At 43.5% G+C, this 25,000-nt stretch overlaps 2 protein-coding genes across 3 annotated transcripts in view; both read left to right on the plus strand.

Annotated features, from left to right (window-relative positions):
* The window catches only part of LOC127632136 (eukaryotic translation initiation factor 4 gamma 1-like), a 46,113-nt gene extending 22,992 nt beyond the window's left edge, over positions 1 to 23,121 (plus strand). Inside the window, exons 8-30 of one of the 2 annotated variants that reach the window (XM_052110706.1) lie at positions 5,038 to 5,130; positions 5,330 to 6,416; positions 6,934 to 7,016; positions 7,241 to 7,439; positions 7,692 to 7,825; positions 8,950 to 9,069; positions 9,179 to 9,562; positions 9,741 to 9,887; positions 11,524 to 11,760; positions 12,343 to 12,447; positions 13,829 to 14,119; positions 14,218 to 14,335; positions 14,420 to 14,537; positions 14,924 to 15,186; positions 15,439 to 15,560; positions 15,929 to 16,101; positions 16,232 to 16,357; positions 16,614 to 16,695; positions 16,975 to 17,073; positions 17,215 to 17,352; positions 19,222 to 19,303; positions 19,399 to 19,539; positions 19,631 to 23,121. In XM_052110706.1, the coding sequence (XP_051966666.1) occupies positions 5,038 to 5,130; positions 5,330 to 6,416; positions 6,934 to 7,016; positions 7,241 to 7,439; positions 7,692 to 7,825; positions 8,950 to 9,069; positions 9,179 to 9,562; positions 9,741 to 9,887; positions 11,524 to 11,760; positions 12,343 to 12,447; positions 13,829 to 14,119; positions 14,218 to 14,335; positions 14,420 to 14,537; positions 14,924 to 15,186; positions 15,439 to 15,560; positions 15,929 to 16,101; positions 16,232 to 16,357; positions 16,614 to 16,695; positions 16,975 to 17,073; positions 17,215 to 17,352; positions 19,222 to 19,303; positions 19,399 to 19,539; positions 19,631 to 19,812 (4,524 nt within the window). In that variant the 3' untranslated portion in view covers positions 19,813 to 23,121. The remainder of the gene's footprint in view (positions 1 to 5,037; positions 5,131 to 5,329; positions 6,417 to 6,933; positions 7,017 to 7,240; positions 7,440 to 7,691; positions 7,826 to 8,949; positions 9,070 to 9,178; positions 9,563 to 9,740; positions 9,888 to 11,523; positions 11,761 to 12,342; positions 12,448 to 13,828; positions 14,120 to 14,217; positions 14,336 to 14,419; positions 14,538 to 14,923; positions 15,187 to 15,438; positions 15,561 to 15,928; positions 16,102 to 16,231; positions 16,358 to 16,613; positions 16,696 to 16,974; positions 17,074 to 17,214; positions 17,353 to 19,221; positions 19,304 to 19,398; positions 19,540 to 19,630) is intronic. The other variant, XM_052110707.1, reaches the window with a different exon arrangement.
* An 827-nt stretch (positions 23,122 to 23,948) lies between these two features.
* alp3 (alkaline phosphatase 3) overlaps positions 23,949 to 25,000 on the plus strand; it is a 9,565-nt gene continuing 8,513 nt past the window's right edge. The window contains exon 1 of the mRNA XM_052110731.1: positions 23,949 to 24,040. Coding sequence (XP_051966691.1) covers positions 23,974 to 24,040 — 67 coding nt within the window. The 5' untranslated portion in view covers positions 23,949 to 23,973. The remainder of the gene's footprint in view (positions 24,041 to 25,000) is intronic.

Raw genomic sequence — 25,000 nt, forward strand, 5'->3', positions numbered from 1 at the left:
ACCTGCCCATCCAAAGTGGTTTCCGTTTGTATGCCCCGCTTCTGTTGAGTGTGAAATATGTGGCAATTGCAGTTTTGTCTCGTATATTCATATAACTAATTTATTATAAATTAACAATCAATCTGGCGTATATCATCAAATTAATTTGTTACATTTTGGTCTCTTTAATTGGCGCGAAGGGAACGAGTTAGCATTTAGGGCTTTGAATTGATTTGGTCGAGATGTTACATGAGCCGCTTTTCCACTATCGGGCCAGTGAGAGCCAGGGCCATACACGGGTCAGTCGGGGCCAAAATCGCTCCGCATTCCCACCATCGGGCCAAAAGCCCCGTAGCGTTGCCCTAAAACCCACCCTTAATACCCCACCCTGGTGCAAACGTCACATACCCCACCCATTTCACAAGCTTAAAACAAATACGCATGTTATCTATTATATCAATATTTTATATATTGTATGTAAACGTTAGCTAGCTAGCAAGATATTTTAACGTTAACAACTCACTGAATTCAACTGCCAATGTGTCCCGCGTGGTCTCTCCACTAACAACGGGATGATGTCCCATCACACCGTGCCATAAGTTCTTCCTTTGAACTCAAGTAGGAATATCCCACTTTTGATGTGAATGAAACGCGTATCTCCCTAAACTCCGCCTTTGACATTGACCGCGCCTCAATCCCCAGTTGGCCTTCTTTGGCCCAGGGGTAATCAGCGGGCCAAATGCCATTGGCTGTTGGCTCTGAATAAGCCCCGAGGAGGCACATTTGAGCCCCTGAAGTGACCGTGGGAAGGCAACTGGCCCTGGCACGCGCTAGCACACCTTCATTTGGCCCGACGCTAGAAACGCGGCTGTTGTTCTGCAACTAAAGAACCGTTTCCTCTGAATGTCCTTGCTATTTCCTGATGGGTGTGTGGTGATCTTGTATTCTTGTTGTGTGAGACTCTGGTGATATAACTGCTGTTCGCTGTATTTGTGCTTCAGTTAAAGCTGTATTTAGTGGTGCATGCTAATATATTCTTATCCTGTAACTGGAAAACATAATTGGTATCGATACTGATATTGGATTTACTTTTGATTGTTTTAACCAATAATGTTACGACAATATTTGGTCTTACTGTGTGCTTGGAATCAGCTGCTTTTAGTAACTTTATTCCATTTACCATATTCTGTTTATGTTACAAGAAGTAATTAGCTTTAAAAATGGCTGCTAGCCTATTTTGGTTGCAGTGAGTGTTTTTGATTAATGAGTTAATTGCTCCAGTTTAAAAGATTTTATTTTAGATACATTGTTCCCAAATGCCCTGGGCTAATTTGAGCTGACAAACAAAACAAGAATGCTTTCATCGTAATTAACGAAACTGTCAACACAGCAAGTGAGTGCTGGTTTTTGCTATTAATAGTAGACCTATATTAGCTAATTTCAAGTCCTCTAATGTACCACAGCATTCATAAGCACAAAACTGAGGCATGTGAGTTCGGCTGAGGGTTGTTTTGCTGCAGTCTGACTCCCAACCCCCCACATTTATTCCCTGCTTGCCTCTTAATTTTCTTAATTGGACTCAAGAGTACTTTACTGGTATGATATAGATGTATTTGCCAAAGCAGCGACAGGGAAAACAATGCAAACTTAGAAATTGAACCGGGCGGGGCCTGGGTAGTCGGGAGTTCGAATCCAGTGACTCCATCCAGGCTTCCTAAGCAACCAAATTGGCCCGGTTGCTAGAGAGGGTAGAGTCACATGGGGTAACCTCCTCGTGGTCGCTATAATGTGGTTCACGCTCTCGGTGGGGCGTGTGGTGAGTTCCTACCCTCACCTATGGTCATGAAGGCTGGGTCATGACTGAAAGAACTAGGTCGCGAGTACAAGCGGGCGAAATGGGTTTCCTCAGAAGGGTGGCGGGCTTCTCCCTTAGAGATAGGGTGAGGAGCTCAGTCATCCGTGAGGAGCTCGGAGTAGAGCCGCTGCTCCTTTGCGTTGAAGGAGTCAGTTGAGGTGGTTTGGGCATCTGGTAAGGATGCCCCCTGGGCGCCTCCATAGGGAGGTGTTTCAGGCATGTCCAGCTGGGAGGAGGCCTCGGGGAAGACCCAGGATTAGGTGGAGAGATTACATCTCCACACTGGCCTGGGAACGCCTCGGGGTCCCCCAGTCAGAGCTGGTTAATGTGGCTCGGGATAGGGAAGTTTGGGGCCCCCTGCTGGAGCGGCTGCCCCCACAACCCGATTTCGGATAAGCGGTTGAAGATGATGGATGGATGGATGGAAGGACATTTATTTTGTTGTGGATGTCCCAATGTGGATACTGGATTTGCACTTTTCAGAGAGCTCCAAGTATTCAAATTATTTTATGGTTGTATTTGTGAGATAATAAATGCAAGTGATTGTGTAAAATAGGCACATAATATCAATCACATGCCCCTGAATCGAATCAAAATCGCATCGCGGCAGACCAGGGACTAAAAATGGTTCAAGGAATGAAACCGGAATTGAATGACATTTTTTGGCAGGACGTAAGCAAAAAGGGGAACAAAGTGATTTTCAATTGTTCTGGATTGTAATCGTATTTTTATATGCTGGTAAACTGGTTCATTTCGTTCCGATAATTTTTTCACGAAGCCAAACGCCAAAGGATTTATCACCGTTCGTGTTGCCCGAAAAAATTAAATTTGTGCTTTGATCCTGAAGGAAACTGCTGCACTACACATTTCTTTACCTAGTCACCCGTTGTGGATTTTGCATTCTGTGAATGAAGACCTTTTTAACAACTATGTATAATTGCTAGATATACATGCACAGTAGGGCTGCAACTAGCGATTATTTTGCTAACCGATTAATCGAACGATTATTCGGCGATTATTGCATCGATTAATCATTAGCTCTTAACCGATTATTCTGCTTGTGCCCCGACTTAAAGGTTGTATTAAACGTGTTTACTAACAATAAAAAGGACAAAATCATCTTTTAAAAATACCTCTAAATGACATTCACTGAATTAAAGAAATAAAATACTTCACGTTTAATTCAGTAAAGAAATTCACTGCAAAAAATTCTCATGTTATCAAGTGTTTTTGACTAGTTTTCCCATTTAAAAATGTCTAAAAATCCTTAAAACTTCTCTTAATTTACTTGAGAAGCAGCGTATCAGATATTCAGACTTGCTTTAAGAGGATGTATGTTAAATATACAGTAAGTGTATTTAGTGTATAAGTGTATTTTTCACTTGTTTATATTTCTGCGAGTGCAATAAAGACAAAATATACTTCAAGATCTATTCTCTAAAAGCAAGTCTAAATATCTGATCTGCTGCGTCTCGGGTGAACGCATCTTTTATTAAAGGATTTTTAGATATTTAAAATATTTGCATTTTTAATATTATATTCAACATTCTCAGAAAACTATTTTGTTGTTCTGCAGTTCAGCTGCTAATGTTGTTTTAAATGAGTTTTACATATTAATATTGGAAAACAAGCCAAAACAAACACAAATCATAAACGTATTTTGTTGCTGTGTATAATGGGGGGGTGAAGACTTCCTCTCTCACCTTTCTGTTCACTTCAGTCCATCTTTAACTCACTAAAACACAAACTCTCTCTTATCATTAATAAAGCTGCGTATTGCCAATGTTCTCCACGATAAGAAATGCACAGCGACACGTATATTATGATTCAAGAAGTCTCGAGCAATCACGTTATAGTCTGGCTGCGTTAAGCGTGTGCGCTCGAGGGACGAGCGTCCCGTGACCGAGTGTGCATCAGCCGGTGCAGTTTCTATCTCTCAATTAGATGAAACGAGCATCATTTTTTATTGTCGATGTTTCCGATAACGTCAACTAAGTGTTTTAACCTTAATGCACGTTTAATCCAGAAACAAAGGAAACATTATTAGAGGTAAAAAGTACATTTCTCATTGAATTATTGTCAGATGTGATGCATTAATACAGATTCGATGGTTAATTAACTGTGTGCTTGTTATGATTTCTATGCTGATAAATCCACCACACAGGAAACTATTTAATTGCTTATTTTAGGTTATTTTGGTGAGGCAAGTGACTTATTTTGGGCTTGTTTTTCCAGGCCAGGTTGATTGCGTCTCTTGCTGGATTTCCCAACACTGCAATTGGTATTTCACGCACCCCTTAAGTGCAGAGTACTTTAATAAGAACGTTATTAACCCTTCTTTTTAGTTGTAACTGGTTACCGTTTGAAACTGTATACTTCAACAACAATACTATAAAGCTAATCTACTGTATGCATGTCTCTCAATCTTTCTGTCTCTCAAGGAAGAGTCTGTTCAGTTCTGTAGCTACACGTGGCTCTTACACTCCTCCCCCGTCTCTCTCTCTCTCTCTCTCTCTCTCGCCCGTGTTCAGTGTGGTGGGCGGGCAACATTCCTTTGCATTTGTTTCACAAGGCCAAACTCTCTCTCTTGCTCTCTCCTTCCCTGCTGTCCTGTACGTGAGAGAGAGTTTGAGGCCCTGTCTGCCCAGAGACTGTGAATGTTCTGCCCACTTTAGAGTGTCAGTATTGGGCTGAGTTTAAACTCCAGCACCCGGATGAGCCGGGCCTAGCAGAACTCCTCTCCGGCTGGGGGGAGCCAGGTAGGGAATGTGCTGCCTCATGCGTGTGTGTGTGTGTGTGTGTGTGTGTGTGTGTGTGTCGGGGGCCTGGTGAGTCAATGTGTATATATATAATGCATTGCTTAAAGTCTTTGCGGACGTTGTAGATAAGTTAGACAAACAGTCAGGTTGTTTTTTATAATCCATTTTAGGAGAACGGGGTGAACGTTTTTTAGGCTGTTTTGTGGACTTGTGCGCTGTTTTGCCTTTTCTTCTTTATAAGGTTGTGTGTGTGTGTGTGTGTGTGTGTGTGTGTGTTTGTCAGGGACATTCGTTGCATATTTTGTCTCCTATTGCACTGATAAACACATCTTGGATTAAGTCATTCGTCTTTTTGTGGTTCATTCTTTTTCTGTTTTCCATGTGGTGAATGTTAACGTGTCTCTCCGTGTTCTGTTGCCTCTCTATCGATCTCTCTTTATCTAGATAAGAATCAGAGACCCTAATCAGGGCGGTCGTGACATCACAGAAGAGATCATGTCAGGAGGTCGCAGTGGCTTGACACCCACACCTCCACAGGTACACACATGAACATAATGACAGAATATTTATATTTGGGTGAACTGTCCCTTTAATAACACACACCTGCACTGCCCTACAGCTAGCACACACACCTACACCCCTTAGGCTGTAGCACACACACCTGCACAGGTAACTCACACACCTACACAACCCCATGAGCAAATTCACACACGTTTTATATTGTGTTCTTTTTCAGTCAATGCTGCCTGGCTCGGACATCGATGTCATCACGCAACCCAACGGGGACAACCTCATACCTGCGGTCGTCATGACAACCAGAGCGGAGTTTCCCATCCCTCCCGGTGAAAGCCCTCTTCCTGATGCCCCACCCACTCCACCTCCCACCAGTCCAATAAGTGACTTGGTAGATGCTCCGCCCCCTGCCGCTGCCGATGTGACTCCCGGTGCTGTGGACACACACATGGAAGTGAAATGGCAAGGGGGTATTACGGAGGTACCCGCCCCCTCTAGTTCTAACGGTGCAGAAGCCACACCCTTTAAAGATAAAGAGGAGGGGCATGTGATGGTCACCCTGCCTGTGTGCATCTCCCGGGCAGAGCCAGCGCTTCAATCTCCCATAGCGCAGCCCGAAGAGCTACAGCTGTTTAACGGCATACCAGCAGGGGGCGCCCACACTCAAGACAACTACCAAGACATCAGCCCTATCGCTGAGCCTGACGTCACAAGAGAAGCCCCACCGGTTACCGTGGAAATGCCTGACAGGACTCTCAAGGCAACACCTGTTGTTATAAATATTCCCGCTCAGGTTGTCAAAGAGACTCCCGCTCAGGTTGTCAAAGAGACTCCCATTCAGGTTGTCAAAGAGACTCCCGTTCAGGTTGTCAAAGAGACTCCCGTTCAGATTGCTGAGGAAGTGCCCGTTCCTCCATTTTTCAAGGAGACTCCCGCTCCTGTTGTCAAGAAGATTTCTCCTGTGGTTGCCAAGGAAACGCCTACACCGGTTGAAGAGGAAGCCGCTCCGCGGGTTACCCAGGAGGCTGTTGTCAAGGAAACACCCATCGTCAAGGAAAAGCCTGTTGTTAAGGAGACACCTGTTCCGAGTACTAAGCAAATTCCGGAAACTGTTGTTAGCGACCCGCCTCCGTCTGTTGTCAAAGAAACACCTTCACATGCTGCCAAGGAAACACCCGAACCAGTCGTCAAGGAAACCACCGCCCCCTCAGAGGTCGTTGCGGAAGTTTCTAAAGCCACGCCCCCTTCGATAGAGGAGCGGGAGGACACGCCCACTCCACACACCACTCCCCCTGAGAGTACCATGCAAGGTATGTCGCAAAAGTCCCAAATCGTGGGAACGCACACACTTTTAGCTATGCTAGCTGGATTTCATAGCGTTACGAAATGCGTCTACAACGTAGGCTTGTTCATAACGCAGCAATGCGGATGGTTTAGCGGGCCGCCGATCGCATATACGTTAAGCTACATTAGCGTGATTGCATTCGTTTTCATTGCTAAGTGTGTCCAAGAGCGCGTGTTGCATTCCCAGCATTCCCGTAAAGGCTCTTATATCGGATATTTGTGTAAATTGTCTTCTATGGTGAGTTTTGTCTTTCAGGGCAACTACTGTCACGGCGGAGCAACAGTGCGATGCAAATCTTGCTTAGTTAAACAGTCGACATCTGTACGAGGTTTTTACCGCCCAAGTAACGCAAGAACGCATTTAACAAGAGTTTGTCTGCCTTAAAACTTCCCCCTGTCCTGACTCCTGTTGTAGTTTGTATTTTCTAGAGTATCTGGTTTCTTTATAGTGTGTCCATGTTAATACCGTGTGTGTATTTTCAGCGGTTTCTGTGCCAAAGAAGAAGAGAAAAATGAAAGATCTTAACAAGAAGGAGGCGGGCGATGTACTTGATGCCTTTAAAGAGGTGAGAGGATGTTTTGTATTCAACATTTTTAAATATTTTTGCCAGCTGCTGAAGAGTACAGCTGATCAATTTGGTGCTAGGTTAGCCTGGTGTGCATTCAATAGGAGTCCTACAGGATTCTTAAAACCAGTTTAAGTGACTGGTTAGGGTTCGGTTTATTTATAAGCTTTTTTCTGCTTGATGTGAATTAACCATTAAGATTAAAGTCACCTATTGCCTTAAAGCCCACGCCCCCTGAGCCAGAGGCCACACCCCCGGTGAAGGTGGCCCCGCCAGAGAGCACCGCCCCGGTGGCCCCTCCCCCTGCCGAAGCATCAGATGAGACGTGGGAGGAGAAAGAAGATAAACTCGATGCTGAGAACATCAAGCCGCAGAGCCCCACCCCAGACACGCCCACTGAGCTGAAATACCAGTACAAAACAGGTAAACACATTATATATATTCATATTCATGAAGTGGCATCCTGAAATGCATAGTAACCTAGTTATTTACAGTCTCTGTCAGTTTCGTTCAGCTGTATTTATGTGCTGGCGAGCAGGTGTTTATGGCTGATACTGGATCGTGTCATTTAACACTAATGAAATGCCGTATTGGACAAACCAGGACCAGAACTTATCTGTGTAATGTAACGTTTGAAAAGCCCACTGTTGAATGTTTTCCCGTTGCTTCCCACAGAACAATGGAAACCTCTGAACCCGGAGGAGAAGAAGAAATACGATCGGGAGTTTCTGCTCGGCTGCCAGTTCATCAATGCCAGCATGAACAAACCGGAGGGGCTTCCACAAATCTCAGATGTGGTTCTGGACAAGGTAGATGACTCGCAATCCAGAATGCATCTGAGAAATGTGAAGGCTTGTGAACTTTAGCTCTCTCTCTCTCTCTCTCTATATATGTCTCGCTCGCGCGCTCTCTCTCTCTCTCTCTCTCTCTCTCTCTCTCTCTCTCTCTCTCTCTCTCTATATCTTTCGCTCTCTCTCTCTCTCTATATGTCTCGCTCTCTCTCTGTCGCTCTCTCATCTCTCTCTCTCTCTCTCTCTCTCTCTCTCTATATCTTTCGCTCTCTCTCTCTCTCTATATGTCTCGCTCTCTCTGTCTCTCTCTCACTCTCTCTGTCTCTCTCTCTCTCTCTCTCTCTCTCTCTCTCTCTATACTCTCTATATATCTCTGTCTCTCTCACTCGCACTCTCTCTCTATATGTCTCGCTCTCTGTCTCTCTCTCACTCTCTCTCTCTCTCTCTCTCTGTCTCTCTCTCGCACTCTCTTTCGCGCACTCGCTCTTTCTCTCTCGCTCGCTTTTTCTCACTCTCTCTCTCTCTCGCTTTTTCTCGCTCTCTCTCTCGCTCGCTCTCTCTCTGGCTCTCTCTCTCGCTCTCTCTCTTTCTCGCTTGCTTCTCTCTCTTTCGGTCTCTCTCTCGCTCTATCTCTGTCTCGCTCGCTCTCTCTTGCTCGCTCTCTCTTGCTCGCTCGCTTGCTCTGTCTCTATCTCTCTCTTTCTCTCCCGATTGCTCTCTCTCTTTCTCTCAAATTCAAAATTTCTCTCTCTTGCTCTCTCGCTCTCTCTCTCTCGCTCTCTATGTCTCTCTTCTCTTGCTCTTTCTCTCTCTCTCTCTCTGTTTAGTCTAAGTTTCATCATGCTTTATAGAGCTTTTGTTCAGTCATGATGTCAATTTATAGGCCAACCTGGAGGGCTCTGATGGGTGTGTTAGCATAGCGCTTTTTGATATATGAGTAAAATAAGATTTGAGGTTTATATTACTTAGCCGCTGTGTGCTCTAAAAATGCAAGTTGCTATCAAGTTTTGTACATAAAAACTAGAGGTCAACTGATAACAGATTCTTTACTCACAATGGTGCATTTGTGTGCTCATCCTGGACGTCCCAAGCGAGAGGAGAACGTGAGAATAAAAATGTCATGCAATATTCTCTCTCTGCAGGCCAATAAAACACCTCTGAGGCAGCTGGATCCGAGTCGTTTGCCCGGAATGAACTGCGGCCCAGATTTCACACCTTCATTCGCCAACCTCGGCCGCCCGTCCGCTGGGGGGCGTGGCCCGGTCAGTTACCATGGCAACATCTCATAAAATGCATGCCGTAATAAACGAGTGTGCCCAAACGATGTGTTTGTTTCATATTATCTTTCCCATCATGACGTTCTCTCTTTAGCCGTCCAGTCTGAGCGGCCCTCGCCGTTCTGGTCAGGGCCAGCGCGGGAAAGAGCCGCGCAAGATCATCGCGAGCGTTTCGCTGAACGAGGACGTGCAGTTGAATAAAGCGGAGAAGGCTTGGAAGCCGTCTGTGAAGGGCGGGGTTCGCGTTGAGGAGGACGCCGCCGATGGTCTAAAGACGCAAGAGCTGTTCAAACGCGTTCGCAGCGTGTTAAATAAACTGACGCCGCAGATGTTCCAGTCGCTCATGAAGCAGGTGACCGAGCTGAGCATCGACACGGAGGAGCGGCTGAAGGGAGTCATCGACCTCATCTTTGAGAAAGCCATCTCTGAACCCAACTTCTCAGTCGCTTACGCCAACATGTGCCGCTGCCTGATCGGGGTGAGTGTGTGTCTGTTTATTGAAGTAACGTGTTCACTATATGCCAAGTCTTCTTAAGGAAGACGACAGCTTTGTGTGATGGACAGGGTGAAATTGAGTTTATTCATAGAAAAGAATTGCATGAGTGTGAATAAATCGGGGCACATTTCATTTGTGTGCCTTTTGTTTCTGATCGTAGCTGAAAGTTCCCACGTCAGATAAACCTGGAGTGACGGTGAATTTCAGGAAGTTGTTGCTGAATCGTTGTCAGAAAGAGTTCGAGAAGGACAAAGACGATGATGAAACATTCGAGAAGAAACAGAAAGAGCTGGACGATGCCACAGTGGTATGAACACACACGCACACACACACTCACATACACACTCTCACACACTCACATACACACTCTCACACACTCACATACACACTCTCGCACACTCACATACACACTCTCACACACTCACATACACACTCTCACACAGTCACATACACACTCGCACAGTCACATACACACTCTCGCACAGTCACATACACACTCTCGCACAGTCACATACACACTCTCGCAGTCACATACACACTCGACAGTCACATACACACTCTCAGCACACTCACATACACACTCTCGACAGTCACATACACACTCTCACAGTCACATACACACTCTCGCACAGTCACATACACACTCTCGCACAGTCACATACACACTCTCGCACAGTCACATACACACTCTCGCACAGTCACATACACACTCTCGCACACTCACATACACACTCTCGCACACTCACATACACACTCTCGCACACTCACATACACACTCTCGCACACTCACATACACTCACACAGTCACATACACACTCTCACACACTCACATACACACTCTCACACAGTCACATACACACTCTCACACACTCACATACACACACTCACACACTCACATACACACACTCACACACTCACATACACACTCACACACTCACATACACACACTCACACACTCACATACACACTCTCACACACTCACTCACACACACACACACACACACTCCTTCACTCAGACACTCCTTCGCGCACTCACACACACTCGCGCACACACTCGCACACACTCACACACTCCCTCACACACTCACACACACTCTCACACACTCACATACACACTCTCTCACACACTCACATACACACTCTCGCACACTCACACACACTTCGACACACTTCGCTCACACTCACTCACACACACACACACACACCTTCACTCGACACTCCTTCACTTCACACACACTCAGCACACTACACTCCCTCACACACTCACACACACTCGGACACACTCGCTCACACTCACTCGCGCACACTCACACACCTTCACACACTCGCTCCTTCACACACTCGCTCCTACACTCACTCGCGCACACACGCACTCCAACGCACACACTCACTCGCGCACACCTTCACACACATGCACGCACACACACACTCCCTCGCACACACACACTCACGCACACACACACTTGAAGTTAATTTTTTGCAGAATTACACATTCATTTTGTTAAAATAAATCTAGACTTGTTTACTTGGTATACAGGGTGAACTTCACAGAGAACATAATCAGATCTTTGAGAAATATATTTTATATAACTATATATTTATATTAAATCTATAATTATTTATTTAAAATGTGTTTGTGTATGTATATATATATATATATATATATATATATATATATATATATATATATATATATATATATATATATTTATACATATTTACATAAATATTATATAAACAATATATATATATATATATATATATATATATATAATTGTTTTATAGTAATGAAAATCACCATTTAGCATGACCCTTTTGTACTTCTATTTAGCATCGTATGCTGTACTGCACTAGATTAATATACTGGTATTCCAATTTGAACACAACCGTACCATGCCGCAATGGCATAACAGTTTTTGTGACCTCACTTCCTGTCTCTTCAGGAGGAGGAGAGGCAAAGGTTGAAGGAGGAGCTCAAAGACGCCAAAGACCAAGCCCGGCGACGGTCGCTAGGCAACATCAAGTTCATTGGCGAGTTGTTTAAACTGAAGATGTTAACGGAGACCATCATGCACGACTGTATCGTTAAACTGCTGAAGAATCACGATGAGGAGAGTTTAGAGTGTCTCTGCCGACTGCTGTCAACCATCGGGAAAGATCTGGACTTCGAGAAGGCAAAGGTGCCGCACACACGCAGTTCGGACGATATAGTTAGAAATAGTATATCTTGATAACTGTTATGTATTTCTGTATTAGTAACATTGTGTATTATACAGTATTAATTAGATTTGTTTATATCAGAGCTGTCACAATTAACGTGTAATGCGATTAATTTTCAAATGCTCGTTTTTATTTCTTTAATGCGTTTGCCATTTTTCATATTAGATGCTGAAGAAACTTTGCGACGTGTCAGGAACCATTACACTGACGTACATACCATTATTGTAACATACTGTTTTCTTTTCTATGACGAAAATAAATAGATTTTGACAAGCAAAGAAGTACATAGTATAAAATTAAGTACTTTCAAAATCTGCGATTAATTGCGATTGAATATTTCAATTGACTGACGGTGCAAGTTTATATTCTTGTCTGTTTTTTTATGATACTTACTGATTTTCTTTGAAATGGCATATAATTATCATTTAATTTAATATTTATTATTGATATATATTATATATCGTCCAGACCTAATTTCAGTGTTACAATACAAACACACACGCTCTGCTGATGTAATATTAAAGTCTCTCTCTCTTTTTCAGCCGAGAATGGATCAATATTTTAACCAGATGGAGAAAATTATTAAGGAGAAGAAAACCTCTTCCAGAACTCGTTTCATGTTGCAGGACGTTCTTGATTTACGACGGGTAAACTCTCATAATACTGTGTGTGTGTGTGTGTGTGTGTGTGAGTGAGTTTGTTGTATGTGGTGCGTGTGTGCGAGTTAGGTGCGTGTGTGCGAGTTAGGTGCGTGTATGCGAGTTTGGTGCGTGTGTGTGTGTGCGCGAGTTTGGTGCGTGTGTGTGCGCGAGTTTGGTGCGTGTGTGTGCGCGAGTTTGGTGCGTGTGTGTGCGCGAGTTTGGTGCGTGTGTGTGCGCGAGTTTGGTGCGTGTGTGTGCGCGAGTTTGGTGCGTGTGTGTGCGCGAGTTTGGTGCGTGTGTGTGCGCGCGAGTTTGGTGCGTGTGTGTGCGCGCGAGTTTGGTGCGTGTGTGTGCGCGAGTTTGGTGCGTGTGTGTGCGCGAGTTAGGTGCGTGTGTGCGCGAGTTTGGCGCGTGTGTGTGCGCGAGTTTGGCGCGTGTGTGTGCGCGAGTTTGGCGCGTGTGTGTGTGCGCGAGTTTGGCGCGTGTGTGTGCGCGCGAGTTTGGCGCGTGTGTGTGCGCGCGAGTTTGGCGCGTGTGTGTGCGAGTTTGGTGCGTGTGTGTGCGCGAGTTAGGTGCGTGTGTGTGCGCGAGTCTGAGTGTGTGTGTGTGTGTGTGTGTGTGTGGTAGTTTGTGTGTGTAGTGTCGGAGTGTGTGTGTGGTAGTTTGTGTGTGTAGTGTCGGAGTATGTGTGTGTGTGTGTGTGTGTGTGTGGTAGTTTGTGTGTGTAGTGTCGGAGTGTGTGTGTGTGTGTGTGTGTGTGTGTGGTAGTTTGTGTGTGTAGTGTCGGAGTGTGTGTGTGTGTGTGGGTTGGGACACTGATTCCACGTGTGTTTTAGTGACGCACACACACGCCCTACTTGTGACTAACTGAAGAATGTTTTAAGTTTTGTTTCTGCTGAAGCACAACTGTTGGGTGGAAATAAGAGTTGAAGGAATAGAAGTTTAATTTTAACCTAATGCCTGTTGACTCTCCTGAAGATTAGATCTAATCTTTTAACTCGTGTCATAACTGTCATAAAATATTCAGCCCAGTTACTTTCACATCATACACCAGATAGGACTGTGATGTAACTATCCATAAAGCAGTGTTGGTGAAGCTATTAGACTTCTATTATAAGTGTATTACCTACCCCATAGACTTCTATTATAAGTGTATTACCTACCCCATAGACTTCTATTATAAGTGTATTACCTGCCCCATAGACTTCTATTATAAGTGTATTACCTGCCCCATAGACTTCTATTATAAGTGTATTACCTACCCCATAGACTTCTATTATAAGTGTATTACCTGCCCCATAGACTTCTATTATAAGTGTATTACCTACCCCATAGACTTCTATTATAAGTGTCTTATGTATTATAAAATGTCTATTATTTCTTTCAGAATAACTGGGTCCCGCGCAGAGGAGATCTGGGGCCGAAGACGATCGAGCAGATCCACAAGGAGGCGGAGCTTGAAGAGCACAGAGAACAGGCCAAGGTTCAGCAGCAGCTGCTGTCTAAGAAGGATGGCCGAGGTGGAGGAGGAGGAGGGGGAGGTGGTCCGGGGCCCCGCGGTGGACCGCATGCACCTGGTCCCCGTGGCAACCAGGCCCCTGACGATGGCTGGAACACGGTGCCCATTTCCACCAAAAACAGGCCGATCGATCCCACACGACTCAGCAAGATCACCAAGGTCTGATCCATCACCAGTCACCATCAATGACACTATTGTTGCAATACTTTCTGCATGAGCACTGAACTCTGTATTGATGTTTGTTTTGTCTCATGTAGCCGGGCGCTTTGGACTTCAATAACCAGCTTCTCGCCCCAGGGGGCAAAGGAACATGGGGCAGTTGGGGCAAAGGGAGTAGCGGAGGCTCGGGGGCCAAACCCAGTGACAGCGGTGAGGGTGTGTGATTTTATCAAGAACAAATATACACACTTGTGACAGTGATGTAACGCTTGTGTCCGTTTTTGTGTGTGTGTGGTTTAGGACCTCCGGATTCTGGTCGCACGAGCACTCTGAATCGATTTTCAGCACTTCAGCAAGCTTCCTCATCTTCCTCATCCTCTTCTGCCAACATCGACTCTGACAGAAGGGTTCCTAACAGGTCAGAGGTCAAGTTCAGTGTTCATGAGTAGGGATGGGACTCACAATGCTAGTGAATGGTGGCCAGAACTTTGAAGCTCAGAAAAGCACATAAAAGCAGCATAAAAGTTATCCATATGACTCCAGTGGTTTAATCCATGTCTTCAGAAGTAATATGATAGGCGTGGATGACAAACAAATCAATATTTAAGTCCTTTTTTTAACTATAAATCTCCACTTTCACTTTCTCCTACGAGTCATTTGATCATGTATCGAACCCGTTGTGTTGTATGTTTGTTGTTGCATACAACCGGCGATGACAACGCAATAGATATGTCGTCTTTTTTTGTTTTTATTATATTGTGTTTTTCTCTCACATCACTGGTTTTATCGTTGTGTTTCTGTCAGGAATAGCTCCAGTCGGGAACGTAGTGATCGTTTCGATCGTCGTGATGAGCGCATGGACAGGGGTGGCGACCGATACGATCGCCGTGACGACCGTGGATCAGACCGGCTGGACCGGAATCGTCCCGCTGTCAGCAAGAGAAGTTTCAGTCGTGAGAAGGAAAGGAGCCGGGAGCAAGACCAGCGTCCTGCTGAAACAGTCCGCCGCGTGTCCAGCATGATGGACGAGCGCGAGAGAGAAAGAGAACGCGCTAGCCGCGAGAATGGTACGGAGAGCTGGGGGTCAAAGGTCACACAGTGTGCAGCGCAGAGTTATTATGGTTTAAAAATGTCACTTTTTTTATTATTATTGTGTTATCAGTGATTTTATTAGATTTGCATTTTTATTTCAATTAAAATATATATATGTTTTTTTTTTTTCATTAATGTCCTTTTTGTAGTGATAAAAAGAACAAATAGAACAACATACATTCTACTTTGGAGGTTTTGTCAGACGTTTTATTTTTGTATTTTTACAGTGAAGAGAGAGACAGTACCGACTCCTCCACCTGTTTCTTCTAAACCTGCCCTGACAGAAGAAGAACTGGAGAAGAAATCAACTGCCATCATAGAGGAGTACTTACACATCAATGACATGAAGGTACACACACACACACGCACGCACGCACTCACTCACCGCACGCACTCACTCACCCGCACACGCACGCCACTCATTCACACACTCACTCATTCACACTCACTCGCTCTCACACTCACTCGCACACACACTCACTCACACACACTTTCACTCACTCACACACGTACACTCACTCACTCGCACACACTCTCACACACTCACACACGCACACACTCAGCCTCACACACACTCACACACACTCAGACTCTCTAAAGTCAGCATGAAATCATAATTGACCGCATTCATTCATGGGCATGAAAAATGTTAAACAATAATATCAGAATCCACTTAAATCCACATCTAACGCTGTTGTTTGTCCTCCTGTCCTGTAGGAGGCCCTGCAGTGCATCAGTGAGCTGAACTGCCCGTCTCTGCTGTCTGTGTTTGTGCGGACGGGAATCGAGTCGACACTGGAGCGCAGCCCCGTCACCAGAGAACACATGGGTTTACTGTTTCACCAGCTCGTCAAAGCACAAACACTGTCAACACAACAATACTTCAAAGGGTGAGAGACGCCTCACAACGTGTTTCTAAACTATTTCATTTGTTTTAGTGCTGTAGTGCAAGTCATTGCATGAGATAACAAATATATTTATTAGTTTAAAACAGAAACTTTAAAATAATGTTTCTGAAAGGCTGTTGGAGGTGCTAGAGGTGGCAGAGGACATGGCTATAGATATTCCTCACTTCTGGCTGTATCTGTCACAACTGATCTGCCCCGTGCTGCATGAGGGGGGCATTCCCATGGGCTCACTGTTCAGGTGAGCGAACACACACACACACACACACACACACACACACACACAAACACTTATCGACCTTATATATCAAATGCTCAAATTAACACTACAACATCATCCATATTCATCCTTATGGAGACCCGAGGGTCAAAATTCATCCTGAAAATCTGCTTTTTATTTTGTGTGGTTGTAACCTGCTGGAGCTTGAAATGAAATGTTTCTTGTGTTGACCCCCATTTCAATATGACCTCTGAACTCTTCACTTTGTTTTTGTTAGGGAGGTGTCTAAACCACTGCTGCTTCTGGGTAAAGCTGGAGTTTTACTGGCGCAGATCCTCAACCTGCTCTGCAAAGTAATGGTACGACACAACTGTGTGAGAGAGTTTGAGTGAGAGTGAACGCGCGATAGTGAGAGAGTGCGCGAGTGTGTGCGAGTGTGCAAGTGAGAGAGAGCACGAGCAACAGAGCGCGAGCGAGTGATTGAGAGTGCGTGTGCGCGATAGTGAGAGTGCGAGCGCGCGATAGTGAGAGTGTGAGAGAGAGAGTAAACAAACTAAGGAATGTTGACCCCTGATATTGTGTGAATATTTTAGCATGTTTGTGCCCTGAATAAAATTTTCATCTCTTTCCTGTCTCAGAGTCAAAAGAAGGTGGGGCAAATGTGGAGAGAGGCGGGGCTTAGCTGGAAAGACATCCTGCCAGAAGACGAGGACGTCAATAAGTTTGTCACTGAAAAGGTTTGAGAGAAATTCGTAATCCGTTATCGATCAGTAAAACAGTAGCCTGAATTTGATATCTGTCTACCAGTTACTGAAATGATATATTTACATTTATACGTGTGTGTGTGTGTGTGTGTGTGTGTGTGTGTGTGTGTGTAGGGAGTAGAATTTACTCTGGGAGACGAGTGTGTGAAGACGAGCAGTAAATCATCTCTGAGTTCAGAAGAGATCTCGAGAGAGCTGGAGCGACTTATACAAGAGAAAGTTGAAAACCAGCGGATCTTTGACTGGGTCGAGGTACAGAAGTGTGAGAGTGTGAGAGTGTGAGAGTGTGTGTGAGTGTGTGAGTGTGTGAGTGTGTGAGTGTGTGAGTGTGTGAGTGTGTGAGTGTGTGTGTGAGTGAGTGTGTGTGTGAGTGTGTGAGTGAGTGAGTGAGTGAGTGAGTGTGTGTGTGTGAGAGTGTGTGTGTGAGAGTGTGTGTGTGTGTGTGTGAGAGTGTGTGTGTGTGTGAGAGTGTGAGAGTGTGTGTGTGAGAGTGTGTGTGTGTGTGTGTGTGTGAGTGAGTGTGAGAGAGTGTTTGTGTGTGTGTGTGTGAGAGAGTGAGTGTGAGTGTGAGAGAGTGTGTGTGTGTGTGTGTGTGAGAGTGTGTGTGTGTGTGTGTGTGAGTGAGTGAGTGAGCGAGCGTGTGTGTGTTTTCACAATATATATTGTATAGCATCTATGCAGAGAATAGTGAAATTTGTTTCGATCATAATTTGATGATGGTTTTAGGGTTGACGGCGTTAGGTCGCCATGGCAACCAAGTTGTAAAATTGGCTATAACTTTACACAGATGCGGTTAGTAAGTGATTTTATCACAGTAAAATCATATTAGCACATATATAACAGGGATGGATTACCAATGGGTCCAGTACCCAGGGGCCCTTGACTGCCTGGGGGCCCTTGACTGCCCGGGGGTGCCCTGGGCTTTAAGGTTGCGTGATCCAGTTTGGTGATCTCCCCGCTTCAAAACTCATCAGATGAAAACAAAACCCCCACACCCGGTCAACAAATTTTGGAGGGGGGCCCTTGGATATAATTGGCCCCGCGGCCTTTGCAAGTCATAATCCGTCCCTTCATATATAGTTTACGTCTTGTGTCTATACTTTTGAAGATGGGGTCAGAGTGCAGGATCAGCCATGATATGGTGCCGCTGGGGCAGATAGGGTCAATGGTCTCGCTTAAGGACCCAACGGTGGCATCTTGGCAGTGCTGGGGCTTGAACCCCTTGACCTTCTGGTCAGTAACCCAGAGCCTTAACCGCTGAGCCACCTGGAATAGTTCGCCCAAAAATAGCATTTCTATTTTTTCAAATAGCATTTCAAACCAGCGTGACTGTTTTCCAATGAGAGGATCCTGATCGTGACTGTCAAGCTTCAAAAGCACCACGAAGTCATTAATTTCACTCATGTACTATATTTCAAGCAATCCGAAGTCACACGATAGCGTTGTATGAGGAATAGACAAAAATTTAAAGGGACAGTTCACCCAAAAAATTACAATTCTCATCATTTATGATATCCCAGATGTGTGTGACTTACTTTCTTCAGCAGAACACAAATGAAGATTTTAGAAGAATATTTCAGCTCTGTAGTTTCATTCAATGCAAGTGAATGGTGACCAACTTGTCTGATCAGATTTAAAAGTGAAAGTGAAAGTGGAGAATTATAGTTAAAGGAAAGACTTAAAGGACCCAAACCTATCAAATAACTTTCAAAGACACGGATTAAACCATTGGAGACTTATATATTACTTTTATGCTGCCTTTATGTGCTTTTTGGAGCTTCAAAGTTCTGGTCACCATCCACTTGCATTGTATGGACCTACAGAGCTGAAATGTTCTTCTAAAATCTTAATATGTGTTCTGCAGATGAAAAACTCACACACATCTGGGATATCATAAATGATGAGAATTGTCATTTTTGGGTGCACTGTCCCTTTAAGAATTAAAGGGACAGTTTATTGTTAATGAAGTTTCAGTCGTCATCTTCCCATTCACTCGTTCAAATCCAAGCGCACCTGACACACTTTGCACACAAACTTCATTGGTTCTTCCCGGGTTATTATCGTAAAAGAATATAACTGAAATAAACATATAAACCTTTATGACCTTTGCCCTTTGTGCAGGCTAACCTGGATGAGCAGCAAATGACATCCAACACATTCATCCGAGCACTGATGACTGCAGTCTGTCAGTCTGCCATCATCTGTGAGTCACATGGTTATATTTCATTCCTAAATTCTGCTTGTGTTCTCCTTCCTTGCACTTCCTGTGATCTGAGCCTATGGTTTGTGTTCGTCCAGGTGAGAACCCATATAAATTAGACACTAAAGAAATTACCCAGAGGGCCAAGCTGCTGCAACGCTACCTTAAAGACGAGCAGAAAGAACTGCAGGCGCTGTACGCTCTCCAGAGTCTCATGGTTCAATTGGAGCAACCGCCGAGTAAGTGTTAACGTCTGTGTATCTAATAGAAAAACCCTTGAAATGACTGTTGCTCCAGGTGGATCAGTAATGTTTCTCTGTTTCTCTGCAGATTTGCTGCGGATGTTTTTTGACGTGTTGTATGACGAGGACGTGATAAAAGAGGACGGCTTTTATAAGTGGGAGTCCAGCAAAGACGCCGCGGAACAGCTGGGCAAGGGCGTCGCCCTCAAATCGGTCACCGCCTTCTTTACCTGGCTGCGTGAAGCTGAGGACGAATCAGACAACAGCTAGATCTCTGGCCACGCCCACAGCCGAGAATATCTGACATGGAGTACAAGAAAAAGGATTTGGGAGGGATAAAAAGCCTTGTGTTTGGACATGTTTGTTTGTTTGCTTTTGTTTAGTCTTTGTTTGCGCGAGGAAATGCCGTTGAACTGAACCTAAATTCATTCTGACGAGTTTTAGAGGAGAACAAGCCTTACCTGCTCACCACAGTCATGGAGTTTTCGCCGTTAGCATCGCCGCTTGCTACTTCGTTCTCCTGTTGCCGTGGAGACGGACGATAACGACGTCATGGAATCTTTGGTTTATGATGTCACTCCCTGGTGACGGAATGCTGCTCAAGAGTTCTATTTTTTTTGTTCGGAGCCCCCTTTATATTCATCACCGCTGTTCGAGTTTAGCGTGGACCAGGTGATCGCGTGCCGTTTCGTTTTGGATTGTTACTTTTTTTTTTTTTTCAATGTGGGGTTTTTGTTTGTTTAGTGGAGTGATTTGAGGTCCTTGCTTTTTCTACTTTTTTATGACTGAAAAAAAAAAAATGCAAGTTGTGTTCTGGGCGGTGCGTGCGCGGGAACGCGCTGGAGACGTGAACTTTGACGTTTTTGCTGCTGCTCACCGGGGGGGGGGGGTGTTCCGCCGGTCTGACCTGACACACAGTTCCCTTACACAACAAACGTAACGGTAAAAATACAAAATGTCAAAAAATCAAAAGGGCCGGAGACTTTGAAGAGGAGAGATTGTGGCTCACGCCTTCTGCATCTGTAGTGGACTTACGAAATAAATCATTATTATAGCTTGAGGATACATAGAGAGAAATAAACTCAAAACAATACCAAGAGCTGGAGAATGAGAGAGTTTGATTACTACATGCCTTCTGGGCTTCCTGGAGTGGAGATGCATTTCAGGACGTCCTGTAAATAAATATTTTCTTTTTTTGGGTTTTTTTTTGTTGTTTGTTTTTTTTTCAGTAATAGAAATGCTAACTTTAATGCCATGTATTAATTTTGGGGCTTTTTTTTCTGTATTTAAATGTTTTTCTTTTTATTTGCGATTTAACCTCCCGGCTTGTACAATTATCCTCCTCCTAGTTATTGATTATAGTTTAATGAAATTATATATATCATTTCTTTTTTTTTTTTTTTTTTTGCTTCAAGTATTTAATGAAGAGAAATTGATGACTCTTTTCACAATTGAAACTGGAAAAGAAAATAAAGATCATTGCAATGAAAAAGTACCAAACAAAATCGTGTTAATATCCTTTTGTAATATTGACCTTTTTTTGCTGTTTTGGGCAATAGTAGCCCACAAAAACATGCCATGATGCACATTAAATATATATATATCCACCAGAAATATTACACCATCACCATATTTGAGGCTTCTATAACTGGGGACGCACAAACACTGTTCAGAGCTGAATGCAAAGCATTTATGGTATATACTGTATATACATACTGGAACTAAATGATGTTCATGACTTTGTGTTCTGTTCATGTAACGGTTCTTGAACATGCATCCTTCTGCTGATGTGAACTTAAACGGTTAGTGTTTCCTGTACTGGCATATTAAATCAGCAGCACGACCAGTGTAGTCCGATTCCCCAATGAATGACTCTTATGAGTCGGTTCTTTTGAATCTGTTTCCAAACAGACTACTCTGAATCATTCTTTTGAATCTCTTGTGCGACCAGTGTAGACTTATTCCAGAACAAATGATTCTTATGAGTCGGTTCTTTTGAATCTGTTTCCAAACAGATGACTCTGAATCATTCTTTTGAATCTCTTGTGCGACCAGTGTAGACTTATTCCAGAACAAATTATTCTTATGAGTCGGTTCTTTTGAATCTGCAAAACACAGCACAATCAGTGTAGTCCGATTTCCAAACAAACGACTCTGAATCATTCTTTTGAATCTCTTGTTGACCAGTGTTGTCTTATTGTAGAACAAATGATTCTTGTGAGTCGGTTCTTTTGAATCTGTTTCCAAACAGACGACTCTGAATCATTCTTTTGAATCTCTTGTGCGACCAGTGTAGTCTTATTCCAGATCAAATGATTCTTATGAGTCGGTTCTTTTGAATCTCTTGTTGACCAGTGAAGTCTTATTCCAGAACAAATGATTCTTGTGAGTCGGTTCTTTTGAATCTGTTTCCAAACAGACGACTCTGAATCATTCTTTTGAATCTCTTGTGCGACCAGTGTAGTCTTATTCCAGAACAAATGATTCTTATGAGTCGGTTCTTTTGAATCTGTGCAAAACACAGTAAAATCAGTGTAGTCCGATTTCCAAACAAACGACTCTGAATCATTCTTTTGAATCTCTTGTGTGACTAGTGAAGTCTTATTCCAGAACAAATGATTCTTGTGAGTCGGTTCTTTTGAATCTGTTTCCAAACAGACGACTCTGAATCATTCTTTTGACTCTCTTGTGCGACCAGTAAAGTCTTATTCTAGAACAAATGACTCTTGTGAGTCGGTTCTTTTGAATCTGTGAGTCTGTTTCCAAACAGACGACTCTGAATCATTCTTTTGAATCTCTTGTGCGACCAGTAAAGTCTTATTCCAGAACAAATGACTCTTGTGAGTCGGTTCTTTTGAATCTGTGAGTCTGTTTCCAAACAGACGACTCTGAATCATTCTTTTGAATCTCTTGTGTGACCAGTGTAGTCTTATTCCAGAACAAATGATTCTTGTGAGTCAGTTCTTTTGAATCTGTGAATCTGTTTCCAAACAGACGACTCTGAATCATTCTTTTGAATCTCTTGTGCGACCAGTGAAGACTTATTCCAGAACAAATGATTCTTGTGAGTCGGTTCTTTTGAATCTGTTTCCAAACAGACGACTCTGAATCATTCTTTTGAATCTCTTGTTGGCCAGTGAAGTCTTATTCCAGATCAAATGATTCTTATGAGTCGGTACTTTTGAATCTACAGCGCGAAACATACAGCATGACCAGTGATGTCTGATAACCGAACGAATGACTCTCATGAGCCGTTTCTTGACTCTGAATCAGGAGTTGTTACTGAGTTATGTGAACTGTAGGCTAATGAGTCATTTCTGGAGGGTTTTTGATACGACAGTGTGTCATTAAAAATAGGCCCTTGACATTATATGTCCTTGTAATTAGTTGTATTTTATTCAAATAAACAAAAAAGAATCAAATGTCTTAATTAGTCTGTGTAAACATTTTTGCAAGAATGATCTCATTGTTTTATAACAGGCTGCCAAGAGCTTCAAATCCAATATTAATTGCATTTATTATTGCTCAAAAGTACTGAATGAATCAATAAAAGATCCAGAAATGTTGAGAGGAATCAGAACCGAAATGAGGGTTTCCTTGTGCATTTTCTCACTGTGTGTGTGTGTGTGTGTGTGTGTGTGTGTGTGCGCGCGCGCGCGCGCGCAGATGCAGTTCAAGAGTGTCACGTGAGTTCTTTAAACGGCCACGTGATGGCGCTGTTTCCTCATGAATGATCTGAAGTTCCTTTAAGAAATAAGACTTAGAGCCTCTCTGTCCATGTGCACATAATAGATGTGTGTGTGTGTGTGTGTGTGTGTGTACTCAGTGTTACACAAGCCGTATTTATGATTATTCTTCTGTTTCTCAGTTATCTGCAAACCCTTGAGCTCTCACATCACAAATGATCATAAATATTCTCATATCACCTGCTAATAATCATTTAAGGTGAAGGTTGTTCAGACACTTTTGTGTGTTATGATTGTGTGTGTGTGTGTGTGTATGTGTGTGTGTATGAGTGTATGAGTCTTAATGATTTCATGCTGAAGTTACTGTTTTAATTGAATAACTGATCAAGTATTAGATCAATTGATTGTGTGCTTGGGTGTGTGTGTATATGAGTGTGTGTGTGTGTGTGTGTATGAGTGTGTGTGTAGTGTGTTTGTGTTGTTTGCACACGTTTAAGATCAAGGACTTCAATTTTATGTGAGTAATTTGATTATTTGTAATGATATGAAGTTTACAGCTGCTGATGAGAGTGACCGTGGCCATGAACCGGTCCTGCCGGTGATCTTTGCTCTGATTGGTGCAGGTTGTGTTTACATCACAGGAGGGTTATATGTCGCATATCTGATGTGATTTACCAGTGTGAAAGTATTCAGACACTTCTCCCTCTAAAAGTGATTTCTGTCTGTCCGGTTGTCGTCCCTCGTCATGGCGGTCATGCGACTCTCCACCATCAGTGTTTGGTTGCTCGTGGTGTCCGTGACCTCGGCCTCAGGTAAGACACCTTTTCTGCACATGTTCTTTAAAGCACACTTTCAAAGTGTCTTCACACATTAAAGTTCTGTAGTATCATTGTTTTTTGGAGTTGGATTTTACAATGGTGTTAAATATGGTAATGATTCAGTGCCATGGTGATGCCATCTGATGCCATCACTGTACCATGTTCTTGAGTCATGTAGCTCAACAAAATGAAATTAAACCACAACGTAACAAAATGAAAGGAATATTCCGGGTTCAATACATGTTAAGCTCAATCGACAGCATTTGTGTCATAATGTTGATTATCACAAAAATAAATTGCGACTCGTTCCTCATTTTTTTTAATAAAAGCACAAAAATGTGTGTTCTTGTGAGGCACTTACAATGGGGGTCAATGGGAGTCAATGGGGGACAATGGAGGTCAATGGAAGTCAACGGGGGTCAATGGAAGTCAATGGAAGTCATTGGGGGTCAACGGGGGTCAATGGAAGTCAATGGAAGTCAATGGAGGTCAATGGAAGTCAATGGGGGTCAATGGAAGTCAATGGAGGTCAATGGAAGTCAATGGGGGTCAATGGGGGTCAATGGAAGTCAATGGAGGTCAATGGAAGTCAATGGGGGTCAATAAACATTAAAATACTGTTTCAATCTATAGACACAAGACGTAAACTATATGTGTGTTAACATGATTTTACTTTCATTAAATCACTTATTAACCACATCTGTGTGAAGATATAGACAATTTTACAACTGTGTTACCATGGCAACACAGTGAGTATTCACTGTCGGCCATGATTAATTTAATCCATGAGTGCAAAGTGTCCAATAACAGGACGTTTGCTGAGATTAAGTGAGTAATAACAAAGTCTCTCTAGCAGGTCAGTCCACTGTCGGTCATTATCGGGACGCTCTCGGGAGGATATTTACAGTCATGTCAGTGCAGCTACTGTCTACTTGAATGGAGAAAGACCGAAAT

Source organism: Xyrauchen texanus, chromosome 38, assembly GCF_025860055.1.
Source record: "Xyrauchen texanus isolate HMW12.3.18 chromosome 38, RBS_HiC_50CHRs, whole genome shotgun sequence".
Taxonomy (NCBI): domain Eukaryota; kingdom Metazoa; phylum Chordata; class Actinopteri; order Cypriniformes; family Catostomidae; genus Xyrauchen; species Xyrauchen texanus.